Below are 22,851 nucleotides of genomic sequence, written 5' to 3'. Positions count from 1 at the left end.
TATTCCATCCTTCACTGAGCAAGGCAGAAAAAAAAGATAGGCCAACTCCCAAATAAGCACACAGAGACCTCTTATTAATTATAAATGCTCAGCTGATAGCTTAGGCTTGTTACAAACTAGCCCTTACAACTTAAATTAACCCCCCCCCTTTTTAAATAAGTCTACATGTTGCCATGTGACTTGTGGCATTTACCTGTGGCAGTGCTGTGGCTTGTGGCATTTACCTGTGGCAGTGCTGTGGCTTGTGGCATTTACCTGTGGCAGTGCTGTGGCTTGTGGCATTTACCTGTGGCAGTGCTGTGGCTTGTGGCATTTACCTGTGGCAGTGCTGTGGCTTGTGGCATTTACCTGTGGCAGTACTGTGGCTTGTGCCATTTACCTGTCTTGCTCCCTCTCCATCTGGCTGGAGACTCTGCCTTTCTTCTTTCCAGCATCCTGTGTCTGGCTGTCCCACCTATACCTCTTGCCTAGCTAATGGCCATTTGGCTTCTTATTAAACTAGAGAGAGCAACACATCTTCCCAGTGGACAAAAAGACAGTTCCACAACATCAGGCTGGCTTTGAATTTCCAGAGATCTCCATACCTCTGCCTGCCAAGCACTGGGATTAAACGTGTGCAACACCAAGCCCAGCAGAACAGAACTATTTCTATTCAAATGGAGACCTAAATTTTCATAACTCCTTTATATAGTCTAACAATGTATTTTTTTTAGCTTTTAGAAAGCAACATTAAGCCAGGTATTGTGGCTCATGTCTGCAGTCCTAGTACTTGAGAGGTGAGACACAAGTGGCCTGTGAGTTCCAGGCCAATCTGGAACTAGATTGTGAGACCATTTTTTTAAAATTAACATATACATATATAATTGTGTGTATAATATATATATATGTATATGTGTACATACATATATATATATATATATATATATATATTTTTTTTTTTTTTTTTTTTTTTTTTTGAGAATGAGTCTCATTTTGTAACCCAGGCTGGCCCAGAACTCAATGTCTGGGATAACAGGAGTGGAGTGAATGCCAACATGCCCAACAATAATAAACAATTTTTAACATATTCATGTATCAGACCTGCTTTTCCCTTAATGTATTCCTACAGGTGATGGGGAGAGGGGTGCAAAGGATTTGCTAACTTTTAAATGAGTTTTAAATAAATTTTGCCTCTCTGCTATATGTGGGGAGCTATGCTGTACCTTAATGATGACAATGAGGGCCATCGACTCTTGTGACATTTATAGTTTAACAGGAAAGAAGTGTGGAACAATCACAGACATAAGTACATAATAACAAAGCATAGTGTAAGTTAGAAAACGGAGAATCAGGCTCATAGCACCTACACCCTACTGCTTTAAAGATGTAGGTTGGAAGACACTCAAGTGAAAAGATGGGATTGGGATTTATACATTTCTTTCAGTTGTTCTAGTTAATCTGAGGTTTGTGGATGGCGGGTGGGTAGGGAATCACTGAAGCTGGTGGTTAGTTATACTCTGCTGTCGTGTGGTTGATGTTTTCCATAATAAAATGTAAGATGAAAAAGGAAAGACAGAAGGAGGATTGTGAACTGTGCAGATTAATAACCAAGGAACCCCAGGCCTCACACCTTTGAAACAAGCACTGTGCCACTGGTGCCCCAGACACTAGGCAGAAAGCACTTTATGTGGCTGGTTTGGCTACAGTGGTGGCTGCTGGTCAGGGAAGAGCATTTGAGGCACTGGGAACAGTCGGGTATGTCTAGGCATGGGTAGGCACAAGACCTTGGAGGCCAGGGATATTGGTGCACACCTCTAATCTCAGGATTCAAGACGCCAAGACAGGAGGAATGCCACAGTATCAAATCAGCCTGGGCTACATGGCCAGTACCAGGCCAGCCTGGGCTACATAACAAGCTCTGTAACAAAAGAGTAATAAGTTAAAAGGCCCTTGGAGACTATTGAGAATTTTGTTCTTTTTAAAGATTTATTTTTAATTCTCTATCTATCTATCTATCTATCTATCATCTATCTATCATCTATCTATCTCTGTGTGTGTTTGTGTTCTCATGTGCAAATGAAATTCACTTTTACCCCTGTATATGAAATACCATGGAAGGTTTATAGTTATAATTAGGACTCATTGGTATAAACTTGTATTTTAGAGACATGATTCTTCTGGTAGGAGTCTGGGGCTCAATTAGTTATTTTTTCATGTTTCTTGAAACACTGAAACTGAGTCCATTCCACTGTAGTAACCATTTTCGTGTATCTTATAATTTAGTGTGTACCATGAAACACGATAAATCGAATTCAAAACTAAAGGGGGGGGGGAAGCCAGGTGTAGTGGTACCTGCCTATAAGCCTAATGCTGCAGAAGCAGAGAGGAAGGATTGCTACAAGTTTGAGGCCAGCCAGGGCTAACAGCAAAACAAACCACAAACCTCTAGCATTCTGTAGTATTGTACAGTGTTGGGTTACACATGTGGAGATGAATGGGAAATGTGTTCTAGAATTCTCATTGTGTTCCAGGTTCTTTTTTAAAAAAATATTTACTTTATGTGTATGAGTAACCTATCTTCATGCACACCAAAAGAGGGAATCAGATCTCATTACAAATGGTTGTGAGCCACTATGTAATTGCTGGGAATTGAACTCAGGGCCTCTGGAAAAGTAGCCAGTGCTTTTAACTACTGAACCCATCTTTCCAGCCCCCTGTACCAGGTTCTTATGTGCAATTGCTATTTATTGCTTCTCTGTGTTCTAGGCAGTTGGAGGTAGATGCTATTATATACATTTTATAAACAGGGAAACTGAGGCCTAGGAAGAAGAAGTTGCTGAAGGTCATATGTGTAGTCACTGATGGAGTTGCAGTCAAACCTAAGTCGTTTCTGACTCCACAAATTATACTTTAAATAACCACACCATTTCCTCACATTTTCAGCCATATAAGTTGTGGGAAGAGTGCTGGGGCTTGAACCCAGAATCTAGCATAGTAAGCAAGTGCTTTACCACTGAGCCCTACTCCTAGCCCAGAAGTGACTTTTGTCCTCCCTGATTTCACTGTCTTATGGATTATGCAATTGGTGACAAATAAGTCTAGTTGCTGAAAATTAAAAGAGAACCCAAGTTGTAGGGCAGTAGTTGGGCTCTTGCCCAGAAAGTATGAGGTCATTGGTTCAGACTCGGGTTTGGGGAGGGCGGTGAGGGGGAAAGAGACTGCGTGAGGCAGGAATGAGAAGCCTCACTATTTCACTGGGAAAATGCCCGTGGGAGAGGAAGAGGAGGCTGTCATGGGGTTGCTTATTAAAAGATAATTGCTGTATTTCTGTTCTGGGGCCTTTGCAAGGGGCCCTGTAGACTTGGGCAGAAAGACTTTCAACCCAAGAGTGTCTGGAGAAACTCCACAGTGATGCCAGTGTCTGCGATGATTGCAAACTGCTTTCTCTGACTCAGACCCAGGAAGCAGATAGCCTAATACTCCACAACTAACTGCTTTCCAACGCCTGCTTTTACTTTTACCTTATTTATTGTGTGTGTGTGTGGGGGGGGATATTGAGAGGGGATTCCACTGCATTTGTGTGGGGACCAGAGGCCAATTATGGGAGTGCAGTCTCTCCTTCCACTGTATGGATTCCGGGTTATTCATTCAGGTCATTGGCCTCTGTGGCAAACACCTTCACCTGCTGAGCTATCTTACCTGCCCAATCTCAACTGTCTTGATTTTAAGACTTTAGAATCTAGAACAAAGGAAAAGTGTCAAAGAAACATGAAATAATGATATTTGGTCCCATTACAAATTTTAAAGACCATATGGGAATTTTGAAAACTGTTCACAAAAACAGGAATTCAGGACTGTGAGAAACCTCGTTCATTTTGCATCTGTATGACACCCCCCTACCAGAAACAAGTATATGAGTCATTGTGTGTCTGTTAGTCTGTGGAAGACTGCAGTTGGCTCCCGACCTGGAGCTGCTGCCGATCTTTTTGAAGATAAACCCGAGCCTGTCAGGAGAATAGCAATAACGGTTCAAGCAGAGAGCGCCTCCTGGTGGTGATTAGGAGGATGTGCGTTTCCTGTGCTGTATTTTGCCGTAATGAACTTTACCTGAATCAAAAATTCTGGTAATAATTATGGATTCAGATTTCGAAGATTTCTCACAGAATTCTAGCATTTGTTCATTAAAACTGCTGTGAAAATCCACAGGCTGGACAACTGTCTGTTTCCAAGCACGGGCTCTGTAGAAAGTCAGTATTGGTGTCACTTCAATGCTTAATCAAAGCCTCTAATTTTGATACTGTGCCTAATTTATGTCATCAGTTTCTGAGGAATGATGGAGAGGGAACTATGCCAGATTTTTCAATCAGTCTTTGGCAGTTGTCATATAAAAGTGATTTTTTTTCATATAAAATTATGAGGAGTTTGGGGATTTTCCAGAGATATTATTAGGGTGAATAGAACTGTCAGGGGATAAGAGATTCTGAAACAGCCTATTAAATTCAAGTCTGAGATTTCTCTTTTGTACCAATAAACATTCAAGTAATTATATTATCTGCCAATTCTGAATCTAGATAATTCTGTAGTTGGGTAAAGTAGGGACATCAGGCCAGGGGAGAGGATCCTGTTAGGTTACTGTGGATGCATATTTCATAGGCCGGAGGAGAAGAGAGGGTTACGGCGTTTTCAGTTTCAGTATTACCTGACTAGCCTGCACTGTGTGTATCCTTTTTCCTAGGAGAAAGCTGAAGGCAGGCCCCTCTCCTTCAGTGTCTTCCACTGTTGGTGTAAGGTACCAGGCTAGAGAGGCTGTGACGTGGCTTCCCACCACTCTACTGGGAGTTCTCATCATACAAGTAATACCCACTAGATGCTGAAAACCTGTCCTGTGTCTGCACATGGCATAGTTCCATGGAGATTAGATGTCTGCAACTGGCAAGCCATAGTCAGAAAATAGATCTGTGATTGCCAAGACCTGGGAGCTAGGGGTAGGTGGGGAGGGGGATGCAGAGTGCCTGCTAGTAGGTTTGGGGTTTGAGTGATCAAGCTGTTCTAGAATTAGAGTGATGGTCACTGCACAGCTCTGTGATGCCCTGTGAACCATTTATGATGAAAAATCAAATGTTGATTCATAGGAATGAATAAAGTCAATATAAAGGTAATTGCAGTAAAATCTCTCTCTTTTGGTTTTAGCATAAATGTTGCTTGATAATCTAAATTGCACAGATGGGCGGGAACGTTATCATAATTTGTACGTGATTGTCCTGTTCTGTCTTCACAGGGCCTCGATGGGCCTCCTGGAACATTGGCGTGTTTATCTGCATTCGGTGTGCTGGAATCCACAGAAATCTGGGGGTACATATATCCAGGGTAAAATCAGTGAACCTCGACCAGTGGACTCAAGAGCAGATCCAGGTATGATCACAGTGGATGGCCAACTTCTCTTGTCCCTGAGTATGAATAATATTTCTAGGTGAACTCTAACCTGGTCATGAAGGTGAGGGGAAAGGAAGAGGGAAATTTAGTTGTCAAACACATTTGAAAATTCTAATTTTTATTTTATTTATTTAGGTCAGGATTTCACAGTGTACCCCTGGGTGCTGGAATTAAAAGCATGTACCACTATACCCAGAAAATTGTTATTTTTGTTGTTGTTTTGAGACAATCAGGCCTCTAACTCTTTCCCACTTATCTCAGCCTCCCAAGTCCTGAGGTTACAGATGTGTCTTTCTAGTTGATAAAACTATTACTCTTTCAAGACATCTGTGACTACCTAGGACTTTTGGCATTGACAGATATAACATTTGTAGTTTTAGATGTAGGCAGTCATTTAAACAAAACCTCCTGGGCTGAGGGTATAGCTCAGTGAGGGAGTATTTGCCTAGCTTGAAAGAAGTTTGCTAGATTTAAGCAAAACCAAAAACTTTCCAAATTATAGACTACTCATTTTTCTTCCTTGTTCTAGAGATTGAACCATGGCCACACAATACTAAGCAGATACTCTCAGTTGTGCTTCTGAGCTATGCTCCAGGCCTTAGAGAAATGTTATATTGCTAAAATGCATGAATCTATCTTGCATGCTATTAGCTTGGAAGGCTCAGGGTGACAGATAAATCAATGTTGCCAGGTGGCCTGAGGTCTGCTCCCTGGTGTAGCTTTATTCTTTATTTTCTTCCTATATTGAAACACTTTATTGAAGTTTTGTTGGTTTTTGTATGTTTGTTTGTTTGTTTCTTTTTTGGGCAGAGGCATTAGGGGGAGGATCCAAAGAAAACTAGCTAAAAGTTAATGGGAGAAATTAGGTTTTATATCATTCATGTCTGAAGAGGCTTTAGAAATGATCTGACTGTATTTATAGACCACTGTAGGTCTAAATGGTGAGTGACATTTTTCTTCTAGTTTCATTTCTGTTGCTGTGGTAAAGCACCTTGACCAAAAGCAACATAATGGAGCAAAGAAAGGGTTTATTTGGCTTATAACTCTAGGTTACAAGCCACTATTTGGGGTATGTCATGGCGGGAACTTGAGCAGCTGGTCGCTTCACACCAGCAGTCAGAGCACAGAGACACAGGTGAATGCTGCCTTTCATCTAGCTTTTGCTTCTCTTACATTGTCCAGAAACTTCTGCCTGGAGAATGGTGCTGCCCTCAATGGGCTGGGTCCTCCTACATCAATTAATAGTTAAGGCAGTCTTCCATAGACATGCCCACAGCCCAATCAGAACTACATAATTCCTCAGTTGAGACTATTTTAGGTTGTATCAAGCTTATAGTCAGCACAGGGGTCCATTTAAATGCTTAATGGGAAAAAACATTATTTACTGATAATAGAACTGAATAAGTTAGCTAAAAGTGTAAGTTTAGAAGGGCCGAGGGAGGTAGCTTAGTGGTAGAACATTTGCCTACCATGTACTATGCCTTGAGTCCAATCTCAGCATTGCCAAAAGACACTTTTATTAACTTAGAATCATAGCACCCATTAGTGCTGGCCCTGTAGAAATTTGATGGATAGTTATGTAGCATGAATTGTTACTGAATTATTTGTCTCTTATTAGACACTTCTTTCAATTAATAACAGCAACAGAAGCAACTATCCAGGGGCTCAGAGACTAAGAGTACTGGCTGTTCTTCCAGAGAACCCAGGATTCATTCCCAGCATCCACATGATGGCTCACAACTGTCTGTAACTCTAGTCCCAGGGGATCAGGTACTCTCTTCTGGCCTCCTTGGACACACACAGTGCACAGATGTATATGCTAGAGAAACACCCATACGCAGAAAGAAAAAAAAAATTGAAGTAACCTATGGAGAGGGAAAAGCTGTAGCAACAAAATGTTGGGAAACCAGAACCCAGTGGTTCTGCCACTCTCTGGAGTCAGCTCTTCGTCTGCACAGTGGCAGAACTGGGTGAGACGAATGCACTCTGGTCTGATCTGCTCTTCTTCTCTTTCGTTGCAGTGCATGCAAGAGATGGGGAATGGGAAGGCAAACCGACTCTACGAAGCCTACCTTCCTGAGACCTTTCGGCGGCCTCAGATAGACCCGTATCTTTTACTGGAGTGGTAACTGAGTGCAGTTTTGATGTTGGGGAAGAGCCAGATGACCTTCAAGGGCTGTGAGAGGACTGGGCATCTCTGTGTGGATTAGTCAAAGACTTTGGCTTTTCTTTCTCCTTCACCCAAGATAGAAAAGGCACGTGTGTGCTGATGTTGGAATTGTCATGTAGTTTCATGCAGGGAAAGCACAGTAATTAGGGCTGCAGCAACTTTACTGTGAATTCTTCCATAGAGTGACAGCTCCAATAGTCTCTGAATCTCTGAAACTATTGTTTGATGAAAAGAATGGTTTACTGTGCTCTGTTGAACCCTGGCAATTAGCAAAACTGGCACTCATTTTTTACTGCTTCTTAAAACTAGCTTGTGTGAAAGCACTGATCACTTTTGACCAGGCTGCCAGTATTGTTCTTCCTCCATTCCCTCAGCAGGGGCTGAACAAGCCCATTTGAAGGTGGTGTTCCTCAAGGGGGACTTTACCTCTTTAGGGTTTGACTTTGGTAGGTGTTGGTGGAGCCTGTTAGGTAGCAGAGACCCATCAGTCAGAATCTGGCAGCTAGGCCTAAGCTTGTTGCGGGGAGGCCTTTAGGTGCCTTTGCCATCTGTTGATCACCTTAAAACAGATCACCTACTGCTTTTCCTGCATCCTGCAGCAGCCACAGATGCCACGCCCTCAGTGAAGGTTAATACAGCAGCCACAGGTGCCACGCCCTCAGTGAAGGTTGTCCCACTTGCCACTGTCATCAGTCCTAAGGGACACCAGAAAATGGTGGCCACCTGCAGTAACTTTGAAGGGATGATTTCAAGGTTTTGGTCAGGGAAGCTGCATGTAAGATTCCTGTGGGGAAACCAGGCAGGAAGGAAAGAGGAGAGCATCGCTGTGGGGACAAATTGGTCTTTCACATTCCCACCGTTGCAGTCACTCTTGATTTGTCCTTAATAAGTGTTTACAGAGCTGTTGAAGGATTTATTCGAGATAAATATGAGAAGAAGAAATATATGGACCGAAGTCTGGACATCAATGCCCTTAGGGTTGGTTGTAAATCTTTCATTTTGTTTATTCTAGTGGCTTACTTTTTAATCAGGCCAGGAAGAATTTGAGACTTTCACATAATAAACGGAATATCAGTGAAGCAGCAAAGTGTCCCAAAGGGTCAGTTAATAAATGTGAAAGTAGCCTGTCATGGCAGTGACACTTTTAATCCCAGCTGAGACAGGCAATCTCTGTGAATTTGTGTAACATGAATAAATAAATGACCCACAGACTGATACTGAGGCTCAAACCTCAAGCTGAATATCAGAAAAGCAAAGCAGCTGGCCACTAGTTTCTTACCTCTACCTCAGGCTGAATGAGCTGATCCTGTCTCCACGAGTGCTCACCAAGCCTCAGACTGTAACCTCTCCTCAGTGTGGCTGGAGAATGACTGCCTCATACTCCACCCTCACTCCTGTCTTTTACACCCCTCTGATGCTGTGATTAAAGGTATGAGCTATAATTCTCTTTTAGACTGATTCACTCTTGTGTAGATCTGGGTGGTCTTGAACTCACAGAGATCCGGCTATCTCTTAATCCTGAGTCCTAGGATTAAAGGTATATACCACCTTCTCCTAGCTTCTGGCTGCTGGGATTAAAGGTGTATATCACCAGTGCTTGATCTCTGTAGCTTGTGGCTGACTCGACTTTTCTGAATCCTCAGTCAAGCTTTAATAAGTCACAAATAATATATCACTACAGATTTGAGGCCAGCCTGGTCTACATAGCAATTCCATGCCAGCCAAGGCTGTATAGTCAGACCTTGTCTCAAATAAATAAACTAAGGCTACAGTAAATGAACAAATATAGACCCTGTCTCAAACTAAGGCTACAATAAATAAACAAACAAAAGTAAAATGTGAAAGTAGGAGAAAGGTCATGATATGGAACACCCTCTGAGCCTAACTCTTGAGCAAGCAGGACAGTTACCAGTGGATTCTTTGCCCTGCTCTATATTGAGAAGTGCTACTGATTCCCAGTTCCATTCTCCTCCTTCCCTCTCTCCCTTCCCTCCCTCCCTCCCTCTTCCCCTTCCTCTCCCCTCCTTCCTTTCCTTCTTCCTTCCTTCCTCCTTCCCACCTTCCTTTTTTGAGTTTTTGGGACAAGGTCTCACTATGCCGCTCAGCCTGGCCTCAGAACTCCTGTCCCTACTGTCTTGAGTCCTGGGATTATAGGAATCTTCTATATCTGATCCCAAATTCCTACCTTAAAAGCTGTTTATTTAATCTAGTGTGTGTGTGGTTTACATGTGGAGGTAACTTATTGGAGTCCCTTTTCCCCTTCCACCTCATGGGCCCCAGAGAGTGGACTCAGAGAGAGAGTCCGCAAGGCAAGGCCCCATCCACTGAGCTGTCTGCTGGCCTCAGATTATTTTTTAGAGATGGACATGTTGGATGTAATAGGTCAAGCAAAATGATATTGCGTGCATGTGTATGTATACATTAATAATGTGCACATACACTTTTTGTTTATTAATGAAGCCAAAGAAGCAGGTTTAGTTACCTCATCAGGGTTTCCTCAGTTTGACCACTGCGATGTGCTGATGGTCGCTGCTTTGCACTCATTGCCAATGGGACACTTCCTTTGTCCCTAGAAGAGTTTCAGAAGGAGAGGGATGGGTACTAGTTGCCATGTGTATAACTGGGACAATGACAACTCACAGGAGGGAATGCAATGTAGTTTCTAGAGAGTGTGCCCACTAATGATGACTAAGGAAGAAGCAGTAAAGATGCCACTCTAGAGCTTCAGTCAGCTTTGCCGAGATCCTTTAGAATAATTGATGTTTTCTTCCCAGCCATGGAATTATAGGAAGTATGAAATTCTGTAGTCCTAGCACAGGTCACGTCCACCCATCATCTGTCTGTCTTCTAGTTTTTATTCAACTGCTCACTTTCTTTATTGCATTGCTAGAGCTTGAATCACTCTACCACTGAGCTACATACCCTATCCTTTTGCTGTTTATTCTAATGGATGATATAATAGTCAGTGAAGTTACTATGCTCTCATGGGGCTCCCTAAACCATTTCATGTAAAAGCTGTCCCAGATAGTTAAAAGTTAAGCTAATTGGAGCCAGCTGTAGATGGACGTTTGGCAGCATAGGAGAAGGGCATTAGCTGGTGAGTCTGGACAGGCAGGTAAATGCAAGGTAGTGCAGGTAGTCAGGGAAGAGGAACTCTTTCCCAGCTTAATACGAAGGACTCCTCACAGTCATCTGAAAAAATAAGGTTATCAGTTAACGGTTCCAAGAAAGAATTAACTCCTTGTAGAGTTACACCCAGAGAGCATCATCCAAAAGGATTTGACAGGGCTAGAGCAGTCAGCAACATTTACTCTATAGCAGAGGATGAGAGCTCAGTCCCCAGTCCACTGCACTCAGCTCACAACTGCCTGTAACTCCAGTTCCTGTGCTCTGCACTCCTGTGTACAGCATACCTCTCTCCACACACACATTACACACAATTTTAAAATAAAGTAAATCTTTTAGAAAGAGTTTGAACCCAAACATATACAGTTTCTTTTAGTTATAGAAAATAAAAGCTGTGTTCACTGTACTAAGTGTAAACTAAATGAGGGAATACATAGAGTGATCCAGAAGATGGTGGGGTTGAGGACATGGCAGGAAGACACTTAGCGCTCATCTTGGTATTGCTGTATCGCCACCCCCACAAAACAAGTGTTTGCATCTGGAAAGGAAATGCTTCCTTTGAACTGAAGCAGTCATTTCCTTATTCAGTGTGCTTAGATGCTTTTACATTCTTGTTATACCAAGAATTAGTAGTTACTATAGTCTCTAGCACCATAAAGAAGAAGAGTATTTTCAGCAGCCAGGATGATGACACATACCTGTAACACCAGCCTGTAGAGACTGAAGCAGGAGGATTGCCGCAAGTTTGAGGCCAACATGAACTACATAGATAGTCTGAAAAAGGGAAATAACAACAATAAAAACAAAGCAAAAAAAAAAAAAAAAAAAAACTCACTATATAGCTCTGACTAGCCTGAATTTACTGTGTAGACTAGGCTAACCTCAAGCTCATAGAGATCCATGTTTGCTTCCTTAGAGCTGGGATTAAAAGTGTGCATACTACTCCCATCAAAAGTTCATTTTAAAAATAGACAAACCATTTTCAACTTCAGTTTGTAAATAGTGTTCTGCTGGGCCTGTCTGTAATCCCAGCACTTTGGCTATAAATGCAGAAGGATCAGGAGTTTAAGGTCAACCTTGGCTATAGTGAGTTTGAGGCCAACCTGGACTAACATTTCCAAAAACAGAGACAGAAAGGAATAGTGTTCTGAATTCCAGTGCCACACAATACCCAGAAAGACAAAATACTATTAACGATAAAATTATTTTACAGGAAATATGAAAGTTATTTGAGACAAGGTCTCATCGTGGCTCAGGGTGGCCTCAAACTCAGGTTGAGTTTCCTGCCCCTGTCTCATAATTGCTAGGATTACAGGTGTCAGCTACTATGCCTGGTCTCCTTCCTTCCTTCCTTCCTTCCTTCCTTCCTTCCTTCCTTCCTTCCTTCTTTCCTTCTTTCCTTCCTTCCTTCCTTCCTTCCTCCCTTCCCTCCTTCCTTCTTTCCTTCCTTCCCTCCTTCCCTCCTTCCTTCTTTCCTTCCTTCCCTCCTTCCCTCCTTCCTTCTTTCCTTCCTTCCCTCCTTCCCTCTTTCCTACCTGCCTTCCTTCCCTCCTTCCCTCTTTCCTTCCTTCTCTCCTTCCCTCCTTCCTTCCTTCCATCATTTCCTCCCTCCCTCTCTTCCTTCTTCCAGGTCTCAAATAAACCAAACTTGATATGTAGCCAAAGCTACCTTTGAACTTCTTTGGTTTTGGTTTTTTGTTTGTTGGTTGGTTTGGTTTGGGTTTTTCAAGACAGGTTTCTCTGTAGCTTTGGAGCCTGTCCTAGAACTAGCTCTGTAGACCAGGCTAGCCTTGTAGAGATCCACCGCCCGGCCGGAGCTATTCCTGTTTCAGGATTGTTGTTTTGAGGGTCTTTGTTGTATAGCCTAGACTCGTCTCAAATGCAAAACCCTCCTGCCGCAGTCTTCCAAATGATGGGACTACAGGCATTCACCACCATGCCTGTCTTTAGTACTTACTTTCTATATTCCTTTGACTTCATGTAGTTGTTTATAACACAGAGGAGATTCTAAAAGGGCACAAATGGGTGGCATCTTTTAAACCTCTATAGATAGCCTGTGTTACAAATTTCAAGGTGATGAGTAAATCAGGCAGAGGAGGTCAGTGCTCATTCCTCATACCAGGTTGGATGAATTGCTGCATCAGAATCTTAGGGAGCTCTGATGTCCTGTTTGCATTTGGATTGTACTAATGCTAAGACATCCCTGTCTGTTAAATCACTTTAGAAAGAGAAGGATGATAAGTGGAAACGAGGGAGTGAACCTGTTCCAGAGAAAAAGATGGAGCCTGTTGTTTTTGAGAAAGTAAAAATGGTAAGTGGGAACCTCTCATCATGTGGGTGGTCTCGTGTTCACATATATGGAGGAGGAGGGTGAGTGGGTTGAAACCATATTGTACTGTTTTACTGGGACTAAAGGCCCACATGTAGTACAGACCAACCTGCTGCTTGCCCTGTCCCTGGTGCTGTCTAATATGCTCTGTAGTCTGCCTCCCTCCCCCCCCAACACCCCAGCTTTCTTCTCCCAACTCCCTTTTTGGAGAGGTCTCACTGTATAGCCAGGCTAGCCTTGAACTCACAGAGACCTGCTTCCCACATGCTAAGATTAGTGGTGTGCCACACTGCGTCTAGCTTATAGCTCTTCTCTCTGAGAGTAGGCTAGATGGAAGCTTGGGAACTGTATCTTTCCCTTTTGAGCAAGGTGCATATCCTCTGCCAATGTACAATGGCAATGTGATGCCTTATAAGCAGATGTTCCCTCTGTGTTAGTTTTGGCAGACCTCTGATCTCCTCTCCCTGCTGCAGTGTGAAGCAGCCCAGGAGTAAGGTCATACCCACTTCTTCCCCAGAGGGCACTGTGGCTGTGAGCAGATCCTCTGAGAAAAGATGGTCAATTAGTTTTTATTTTTAAAGGCTTATTTGTTTTTATCTTATATATGTGAATGTTTACCTGCATGTAAATATGTGTGCCACATGTGTGTCTGATGCCCGAGTAGACCAGAAGAAGTCACTGTGTCCTCCGGAACTAGAGTCACCATGTGGGTTGCAGGAAACTAAATCCAGGTCCTCTTCAGGAGCAGCCTGTGCTCTTCACCACTGAGCCATCCCTCCAGACTTTGTTTTTTTTTTTAATGCTACTTTTACTATTACTTAAGGAGAGGTTCTTTGCGTCATTGTGAAGCGCGTCTGTAGACTCTGTCCATGTCCATGTGATAATGGTAGAGAAGACTGGGACTCTTTAAAGTGATCTCCTTTAGTATAGAGTAAAAGGGCTTCTAAACAAAATGAGAAATATGTTGGTTCTTGACTTTTCCTTCCTTCCTTTTTTTTTTTTTTTTTTTTTCCCCCCCTGAGACAGGGTTTCTCTGTATTGTTTTGGAGCCTGACCTGTAACTCACTCAGGCTGGCTTCAAACTCAGAGACCTGCCTGCCTCTGCCTCTTGAGTGCTGGGATTAAAGGCTGTGCCACCTGACTTTTTCTTTAATTAAAAAGTAAAACTGGGCTAGACATAGTATCACACATCCCAGCACTCGGGGGCAGAGGCAGGTGGATCTCTATGAATTCAAGGCCAGCCTGGTCTACATGTTCAGTTCCAGGACAGCCAGGGCTACACAGAGAAACCCAGTCTCAAAAACAAAAGGACAACAAAAACCAATTTATTTGTTTATTTGTGGGATTCATGTACTGTGACACACACACGTGGAAGTCAGAATGTGACTTGTGGGAATCTGCTGTCACCTTGTGCCCCGAGAGTCCTGGGAACTGAGTTCAGGCTGTCAGATTTGGCTTTGTCTGCTCTATCTGCTGTGTAGTCCCTTCAGGGTGTTGTCGTGTGTGTGTGTGTGTGTGTGTGTGTGTGTGTGTGTGTGTGTGTGTGTGTGTGTTCCCCCCTCCCCAACCAAAACCAGTTTTTGTTGGTGCCTGCTCACAGGATGGACTGTTTCCACACACTGTCACTTTGTGGACAGTTCATGCACTTATGCTTTCTGGCACTTCCTGAGTCTTGTTTCTTTGGTAACTGTCTTTGACAAACAGCCATACCACAAGAATACCTGTGGCTTTACAGTGATGGGGGTGTAGTCAAAAACAACTGCTTGCTCTTTTTTATAACATTGTTTTCACCTTAGCCACAGAAAAAAGAAGACGCACAGCTACCTCGGAAAAGCTCCCCGAAATCCGCAGCCCCTGTCATGGACTTGTTGGGCCTTGGTAAGAATTAGACCTTTCAACTCCTGTGTCCTTGCAGATTCGGTGAATTCTCAGCCACTGCAGGCAGACTGGGAGTCAGGGCTTATGTTTGTGCCTGCTTCACTAAGACTGTCCTCAGATGCTCTTCCTGTTTAATTCTGAACAGTTACTCTAAGAGAGTGTTTGCTCAGCCTTTTCCAGAGCAGCATCTCAGTGCAGTGTCTGAGAGCAGGGCCTCTGGCCCTGAAGTATGACCTACTGTCTGGGATCGTGGGTAGTTTACTTAACCTTGAATGTTACTTTCATAACCGTGTGGTGTGGCGGGTCAGTCTCTACCTCTGAGGCTGCTGGTCCCTCTCCTGCTTCCGCCAAGCCCTTAGTAAATGGTGGCAATTTCACATCAACACCTTTGCCACTTTCCTGAACTCCCCCCGCTAGCCACTAGTCCTGTGCGGCCATTTTCTGAGATGGCCTGCTACCCTGCAAGCCGTTTTCTTTGTGCAGCCCTGATTTTGCCATTTTCAAGGAGAAAATGTGTTCTCTCTCACAGACCTTGTACCTCCGGGTCTTTGCCGCTAATTCAGGTCACAACTACCATGGCTCCAATTTCCATACCTCATTTCTCTCTCAAAGTGAGTCCTACACACTTTGTCCTTCTAGTAACCAGGAGGAAGCCAGCCGCTCAGCTGTGGCACTGAGGTCTTCTGAGTTTCTGCTGCCCTCTGACTGGCTATAGCCTACTCCAGAGCACTTGTGGGAATGTGGGATGAGGCCTCTTTTGAAAACCCTATGCAGGCTCCCTGGGCCAAAACCTGTGGCCTTGCTGTGTCCATTTGTTGTCTCACATAGAGGACATGTCTCCATAGCTGTGCTGTATTTAATTCTGCCTTTCCTCCTAGATGCCCCTGTGGCCTGCTCAATTGCAAACAGTAAGACCAGCAACACCCTAGAAAAGGATCTAGATCTCTTGGCCTCTGTTCCATCCCCTTCTTCAGTTTCCAGAAAGGTGAGTCTTCTGCAATTCTCGGGGTTAAAGAACATTCTAGGAAAGTTGGTAGCTTGACTATGGAGTTGACTCATGCTTCCTTGGTAGTGCTGAACTTCTGTTTCTCATTTTCTCTTTGGAATTGTGTTATCTTATCCTAGTCCACGATTGCTGTTTCATACTGTTTTGTCTTTTGCCCCCAGAGAGTGACTCGTTGAATGGGTCTGTGGCACAGGGATGTCAGTTATTTAAAGGCTGATTCTTGAGATGAGCCCCTCAGTCTGAACCCCTGCCAGGGTATTGTGCAAATGAGAGACTTGAACTTCAGCAGTTCTTATTTGTGGAGTACTTGCTACTGTACCCCAGAACTGGTGTCTGTGTCTGTCTTAGTTAGGGTTTCCATTGCTGTGAAGACTCACCATGACCCTTATAAAGGAAAAAACATTTAATTGGGGTGGCTTACAGTTTAGAGGTTTAGTCCATTATCATCATGGTGAGACATGGCAGCATGCAGGCAGACAAGTGCTGAAGAAGATAAGAGTTGTACATCTTGCACAGGCAACAGGAAGTGAACTGAGACACTGGGCATGGCTTGAGCCTATATGAGACCTCAAAGCCCACCTCCACAGTGACACACTTCCTCCAACAAGGCATACTCCAATACCTACTCCAACAAAGCCACACCTCCTCATGCTTGTGGGGACCAGTTACATTCAAACTACCACAGTGTCACTTTGTATATTTTGCTTACTTTCATGTCTCCCAGGAATTCTCTAAAATGTGTATTTTGCTGATGAGAACACTTAGTTGTGGAAGTTTCTTCTGGTTGTATTATGTGAATAGCTACTCTGGGATTTTGGTATGTGTAAGAGAGAAAGGCTGGGAATTGAACCCAGGACCTTATACATCCTAGGCAAACACTTTGGCACTGAGCTGTCCCAGCCTGTATACTGAACCAAACTTAGCTCTCTGTGCTGCATCATTTTGGGGTTGTTTTTATTTAGTTATTATCCAGTCTTATTGCTTTATTGGAGAACAAACTTACAGGGTTTGTCAAGTGTTTTTGTGATGAAATTTTCAGGAAGTTGCTGACTTAACATACGCCATACATCCTTTTCTTTCTTTCTCTACTCCTCTATCCCCCATTGTCTCACACTTTAACAACATTGTCCAGGCCGACCTAGAATTCACTGTGTAGCCCAGGTAGCCTCAGATTTCCATCTAGCCTTCTGCCTGAGCCTCCTGAATTCTGGGATTGTAGGTGTGAGCTGTTTCAACTATACATGAGCCCTTAATTGTAATCAGAGATGATAGAAGTATCAGAAACTGCTAGGATCCTTACACAGGCAACCGTTCTGATTGTCCTGCTGCCCTCTGCCCTAAAGCTATAGGTTCCATGCCAACCAATTGTCCCACTGTCCTCTGTGCCCTAGGCTGTGGGTTCCATGCCTACTGCAGGGAGTGCTGGTTCTGTCCCTGAGAACCTGAACCTGTTTCCTGAGCCAGGGAGCAAATCAGAAGAAACAGGCAAGAAACAGCTCTCCAAGGACTCCATCCTGTCACTGTATGGGTCCCAGACGCCTCAAATGCCTGCCCAAGGTAAAGTCTGTGAAGTCACAGAGCTGCTCCAGGGAAGACTGAGAGCAAGCATGTAAGAATTTATGCTATATTAGAATTTTACTCAGCCATAAAGAAAATGAAATTCGTAAACAGTGGCTAGAACTGGGAAAAATTATATTGAGATAACCCAGGCTTAGAAATGCATATACCACATGTTTAATGTTGCTCTCACATAAGTAAACGTGCAAAAATTATGTGCTAGAATCCACATATGAGAGTAATTGAGGCTAGAGTCTGAGAAACTGGAAAGGGGCTCACGAGAGGGGAAGGTTTTATTGACACATGTGATAAGAAACTGGAAGGAGGAGTAATGGAGAGGGACTACAGCAGGGACGGGGCCCTGGGTGATGAGAGCAAGGCCCAGTGTAACCTCAGAGAGACTTGTAGAGAGCCCACCCTGCTGCTTCACTGTGGGTAGATAACAGGGTTCCAAGGTGAGTAATCGGAGAACTCCCAGGAGAGGGATAGCTGCAGAGGGTTCGGGCTAACTCTGTCTTTTACTCTTTAACAGACCCTTATGTGTGCTTTCTTGGCAGCAATGTTCATGGCTCCTGCTCAGATGGCATATCCCACAGCTTACCCCAGTTTCCCTGGGGTTACACCACCTAACAGTATCATGGGGGGTATGATGCCCCCGCCAGTAGGCATGGTAGCTCAGCCAGGAGCCTCTGGAATGGTTGCCCCCATGGCCATGCCTGCAGGCTACATGGGGGGAATGCAGGCTTCCATGATGGGAGTACCGAACGGGATGGTGACCACTCAGCAGGCCGGCTACATGGCGAGCATGGCGGCTGTGCCCCAGACTGTGTATGGGGTTCAGCCAGCTCGGCAGCTACAGTGGAACCTTACTCAGGTGAGCAGCCTCACTGTACCCCGGATGGGACCTGAGAGCCGTCCTCACTGTCCCACCTGGCGCCACTCCTCCATCCCCCAAGTCCTTTCCACATGGACAAACTAATGCCAGAGATACACCTCGTTTTATTTCCCTAGAAGGCCTGGTGAAGTCAGACTTTTTGAGGGTTCCTGAGCTCCTAGAGAACAAGACCCATAGACTGTCTGAGTCTCCCCACACCTTCTGAAAACCAAACAAACCTCTATAGACAAGCAAGGGGCATGAGCAAAAGTGCTAGTACATGACACATGACGTGACATTAATGTTAGGAGCGCCTGAATCCCCACAAAGCCAGAGAGGAGGCTACACAAAAAGAGGAGAGGGAGCAGAGGCCTAGAGGTGATGAAACCAGAAGGAGAAAGGCCCGTCCTGGTAGAGGCATACTGAAAACAGGCAGAAGGCATGGCAGAGTAGAGCTCTGGGCACCTGGAACCTCACAGACATGGGAGTGAAACACACAGACCTCTGGTTGGTAACTTGGAAAGATACTGTGTGGGGAGGAGACCATGACATAGGAAGGCGAAAGTCTGAAAAACTGGGTGATGGGAAAGAAAGAAGTGAGGGATGGAACACAGACTTACAAATCAGAAGACACACCATCCATTCATCTATGCAATCATTCCACTAACAGGAGAGGGCGCTCTGGAACTCCTGTCTAGTAATGTCCCCGAACCTCATATCTGTTTGCATGATCACTGCCTCAGAAGAATGAAGTGCTAGGAAGTAAGCAGAACGTGGTAGCTGGTGAAAGTAGAAAACAAAAGTCAGAGCACATGATCCCACCCTGAGCCGTGGAGCTAGGGCACGGAACTGGGGGGAGGAGAGAGCTTTCCCTAAGAGTGTTGCCCTGGTAAACTGACCGCTCCAGTAGAAGGCCATATCTGAGAATATTTGGTTAACAAATTGTTCTTGAGGGATTAAAAAGAAGAAGAAAGACACACACAGCTGAGAGAGTGAGGAAGTTGGGTGAAATGGGGAAGTGTTAGGGTGAGGGGTAAATATGATCGAAACAGGTTACATGAACCACACCCAAAGAACTCATTTTTAAAAGTCAAAGAATTGCCTATAATGAACCCACCCCCAATCATAAAGCAGGAAAAAACAAACAAACAAACAAAAAAAAAAAAAAAAAAAAAAAAAAAAAAAAGAATACCAACCTGAATGAAGGCCCCTTAAACAAACATTTGCAAATAAGAAAAACTGCTTGAAGCCAGGAATGGCAGCCAGCACCTGAAATCCCAGAATTCAGGAGGATGAGTCAGGAGAACTGTGAAAACTGTAAATTATAAAATGGAAGTTCACTGTATTCGGGGCAAATTGAAGGAAAAGACAAAATAATCTCGGAAAGAAAGACTACAATGAGGTGAATGGATTCAGCTAAAAAATATATTTGATAGCAAAAGGCGTGAAATAAGTGGGAGAAGGAAACTAGATATAAAAAAAGGGGTAGTGTCCATGTGCATACTCCCCCATAGGCGCACAGACACAAACTAAAAACAAAACAAAGGTGTAAAAACCGGAGTGCGTGGGAGAGATGGCTCAGCAGCTGAGAGCACTGGCTGCTCCCCACAGGACCCACTTAGCAGCTCCCAACTGTCTGTAACTCCAGTTTAAGGGAACAGGTGCCCTCCTCTGGCCTCCATAGGCACCAGGCACACTCATGGTACGCATTCAAACACACAAACAAAACATACATAAAATAAAAATAAATAGATCGATTTAAAAAAAAGAATCATAGAAAGTAATATAGAAGCAGGCAAAGAATGGGTAGCATATGTGTTTGTAGATAACTAAAGAATAAAATAAGATCACAGGACAGGGTTGATATATTAAAACTGTAAAAAAAAAAAAACAAACTAACACCTCTGGAAATAAGAGTATAATATAAAAGGAGGATCCCTGTATTGTTTGTGTGTTTGTTTCTCGAGACAGGGTTTCTCTGTGTAGCCTTGGTTGTCCTAGAACTCGATCTGTAAACCAGGCTGACCTCAAACTCAGAGATCCGCCTGCCTCTGCCTCCCAAGTGCTGGGATTAAAGGAGTGCACCAAAGAACAAGAAAATTTTCTGGGCTGAGGCCACCTCTGCACATCACCCCACACACGAAGTTGTCAGTTACACATTAAACAGAAATAAACACCCAGGCTAGAGAGGAAAGAGTTGCGGCAGTGAGGCAGTATGGACAGTGGTAGCAGCGTGACATTTCTTGGGTGGACTGGCGCATGGTTCTGGGAAAGTGTTTGTCCTGTCCTGGTGGGATGCTCCCTCACCTCCAGGGCAGGGGGTGCAGTGGTGTGATACCTGCACATCAAAATTACCTTAAAAGTTTTGTATGCCTATACCTGTATGTATGTGTACACAGAAGAAGATGAGGCTAAAATTGTAACAACTTGTGGATTTAAAGACAAAACATGGATTTTGTTACATTGTTCTTCCAGTTTTCCCTAATTTTCAATTTTAAGGAAAACTGAGATTTTTTGGGAAAAGCTGATGGAAGAAAAAGAGTTTATCTAGCAAATTTCAGTCTGTCTTTTATCTAATTACAAAGAAGTCCCTACTGGACAACCACTGCGAGTCTGAGGCCTGTCTGATCTGCACAGTGAGGTCCAGGCCAGTCAGGCTACACAGTAAGACCCTGTCTCATACCTGCATTAGTGCCCTCTGCTGGGGGTGAGGTGGAGCACTGCAGCAGGGGCCTGTTCTTAAGACTGCAGAGCAGGCTGTGGCCAGCTGACAGTGGGCCCCAAGTGAGGAGATGAGGAGAGGGCCTGGAAAGAAGAGAAGCTCACTGGAGGTCTTCTGGTGACTAGATCAGGACGCCTTCCCCTCCCACAGACAGGACCCCTCCCCTGCTCTGTGCACGAACTGGCTAAGTGGCCAAGGCCTGATCCAGAAATCTCTGTCCTTTTCAGATGACCCAGCAGATGGCTGGGATGAACTTCTACGGCGCCAACGGCATGATGAACTATGGACAGTCAATGGGCAGTGGAAATGGCCAGGCAGCCAATCAGACGCTAAGTCCTCAGATGTGGAAATAAAAGCAAAGCGCCTGTATGGCTGCCACTCTTCAGCCCTTGCTTTCCCTTTTCTCTTCTTTCCCAGCCATCTCCTCCTCTTTATCCTAGCTCTCTCTGTTTGATTTAGAAGTTGCACATAAGTCATCTGGGATTTGGCATCATGCCCAATCCAGCCCCTTTCCCAACTCACAGACCTCTCTGTTGCTTTGTGTTGGTCACATCCCGACTGTCCTGATTTCCTCCCCACCCTCTCCCGGCACCAGCACCTTAGAAATTATCGGCAGAAGAGGGTACATGAACTGCTCAGTACCTTGCCTTGAGGTTGAGCCTCCTCTCAGGCCCCCAGGAAAGTCTGTAGAGTCTGAGTGCTTGGCAGGGGGAACGTGGGGCAGTCCTTTATTTGTTTTAAGCTGTTTCTAAATGTTGGCAGTTTTGCTTGAAGAGGGAGGCATTGTTCCCAGCTTTGTGGGAACGAAGGAAGTTCTGCAGCCAGATACTCCTCGGGTCTTGGGTCAAGTTGGTCCTGGAGTGAGGCAAGCCCCTTCCTATGAGGATGAGCAACAGTATCACTCCGTCTTGAGAGCTTCAGGACTCGCTGCTCAGTCAGCCTTTATTAGCACCAAAGATTCCATGAAGGTCCCACACACCCCTTGCCTGCCCTAGGGCAGGATCTGGCCCTGTGGCTGAAAGACCAGCCCCTATGAGGAAATGCAGAGCTTAATGTGTGCACGGCTTGTGTGTGTGTGTGTGTGGGTGTGTGTGGGGGGGGGGTGTCGAGCCCACCTGCCACTTCCCCATCTGCTGTGGGTGTTTTGTTTTTATAGTTCTAGGTTTACAACAGAGAGGAATTAATTTCTCAACAGCCTAAAACTGTTTAAAACTTGCCATCTCATTGATAGCTCCCTCCTGCTTTCCCTTTTCCCATCCACCATCTGTGATACCCTCGTGTCTGAGTGCTGTCTGCCCGCCTTTTCCAGGTGTAAGAGGCAGAGAGCCTGGACAGCTTTCTCTCGGCCATTGTTCACCCCACTTGAAAACTCAAACAAGAAAACTTTGCTTCAAAGATCTCATGTGTGGGAACCACAGCGCCTGGTTGCCTTTCTCCTGTGTATGTGTAAATTCCTTAATAAATATTGCAGGGAAGGACCTTTTGCTCGGCTGTCACTGTGTCACTCTTGGAAGACAGTAAGACACACACACAGGAGTTTTGCTTTCCAAGGGCATCTTCACCTTCACTTGCATTTTAAAGAATTCTTTTCTTGGTTTGCCAAGGGCCAGGCCAGGCCAGAAGATAGAAAGGAGACCTTCCTCCAGTGGTATCCGGAGCAGTGAGCAGAAGGGTCTGGGGCTCTGCACTGTAAGGGTTGTGAAACGTCAGACTCTGGAGTGTGTAGCCCTAAGGTGGAAAAGCTGAGACCTAGACAAGGAATGCAGTTACCAGGCAT

At 44.4% G+C, this 22,851-nt stretch overlaps 1 protein-coding gene across 1 annotated transcript in view; it reads left to right on the top strand.

Annotated features, from left to right (window-relative positions):
* Smap2 (small ArfGAP2) overlaps positions 1 to 22,557 on the top strand; it is a 49,276-nt gene extending 26,719 nt beyond the window's left edge. Inside the window, exons 2-10 of the mRNA XM_051188691.1 lie at positions 5,258 to 5,391; positions 7,434 to 7,519; positions 8,482 to 8,560; positions 12,933 to 13,019; positions 14,834 to 14,915; positions 15,794 to 15,900; positions 17,313 to 17,478; positions 18,036 to 18,352; positions 21,302 to 22,557. Of these exons, the coding sequence (XP_051044648.1) occupies positions 5,258 to 5,391; positions 7,434 to 7,519; positions 8,482 to 8,560; positions 12,933 to 13,019; positions 14,834 to 14,915; positions 15,794 to 15,900; positions 17,313 to 17,478; positions 18,036 to 18,352; positions 21,302 to 21,427 (1,184 nt within the window). The 3' untranslated portion in view covers positions 21,428 to 22,557. The remainder of the gene's footprint in view (positions 1 to 5,257; positions 5,392 to 7,433; positions 7,520 to 8,481; positions 8,561 to 12,932; positions 13,020 to 14,833; positions 14,916 to 15,793; positions 15,901 to 17,312; positions 17,479 to 18,035; positions 18,353 to 21,301) is intronic.
* Positions 22,558 to 22,851: the final 294 nt, after the last annotated feature.

This window comes from Phodopus roborovskii, unplaced genomic scaffold, assembly GCF_943737965.1.
Source record: "Phodopus roborovskii unplaced genomic scaffold, PHOROB, whole genome shotgun sequence".
Taxonomy (NCBI): domain Eukaryota; kingdom Metazoa; phylum Chordata; class Mammalia; order Rodentia; family Cricetidae; genus Phodopus; species Phodopus roborovskii.
This window is presented reverse-complemented; position numbering and strand designations above follow the sequence as displayed.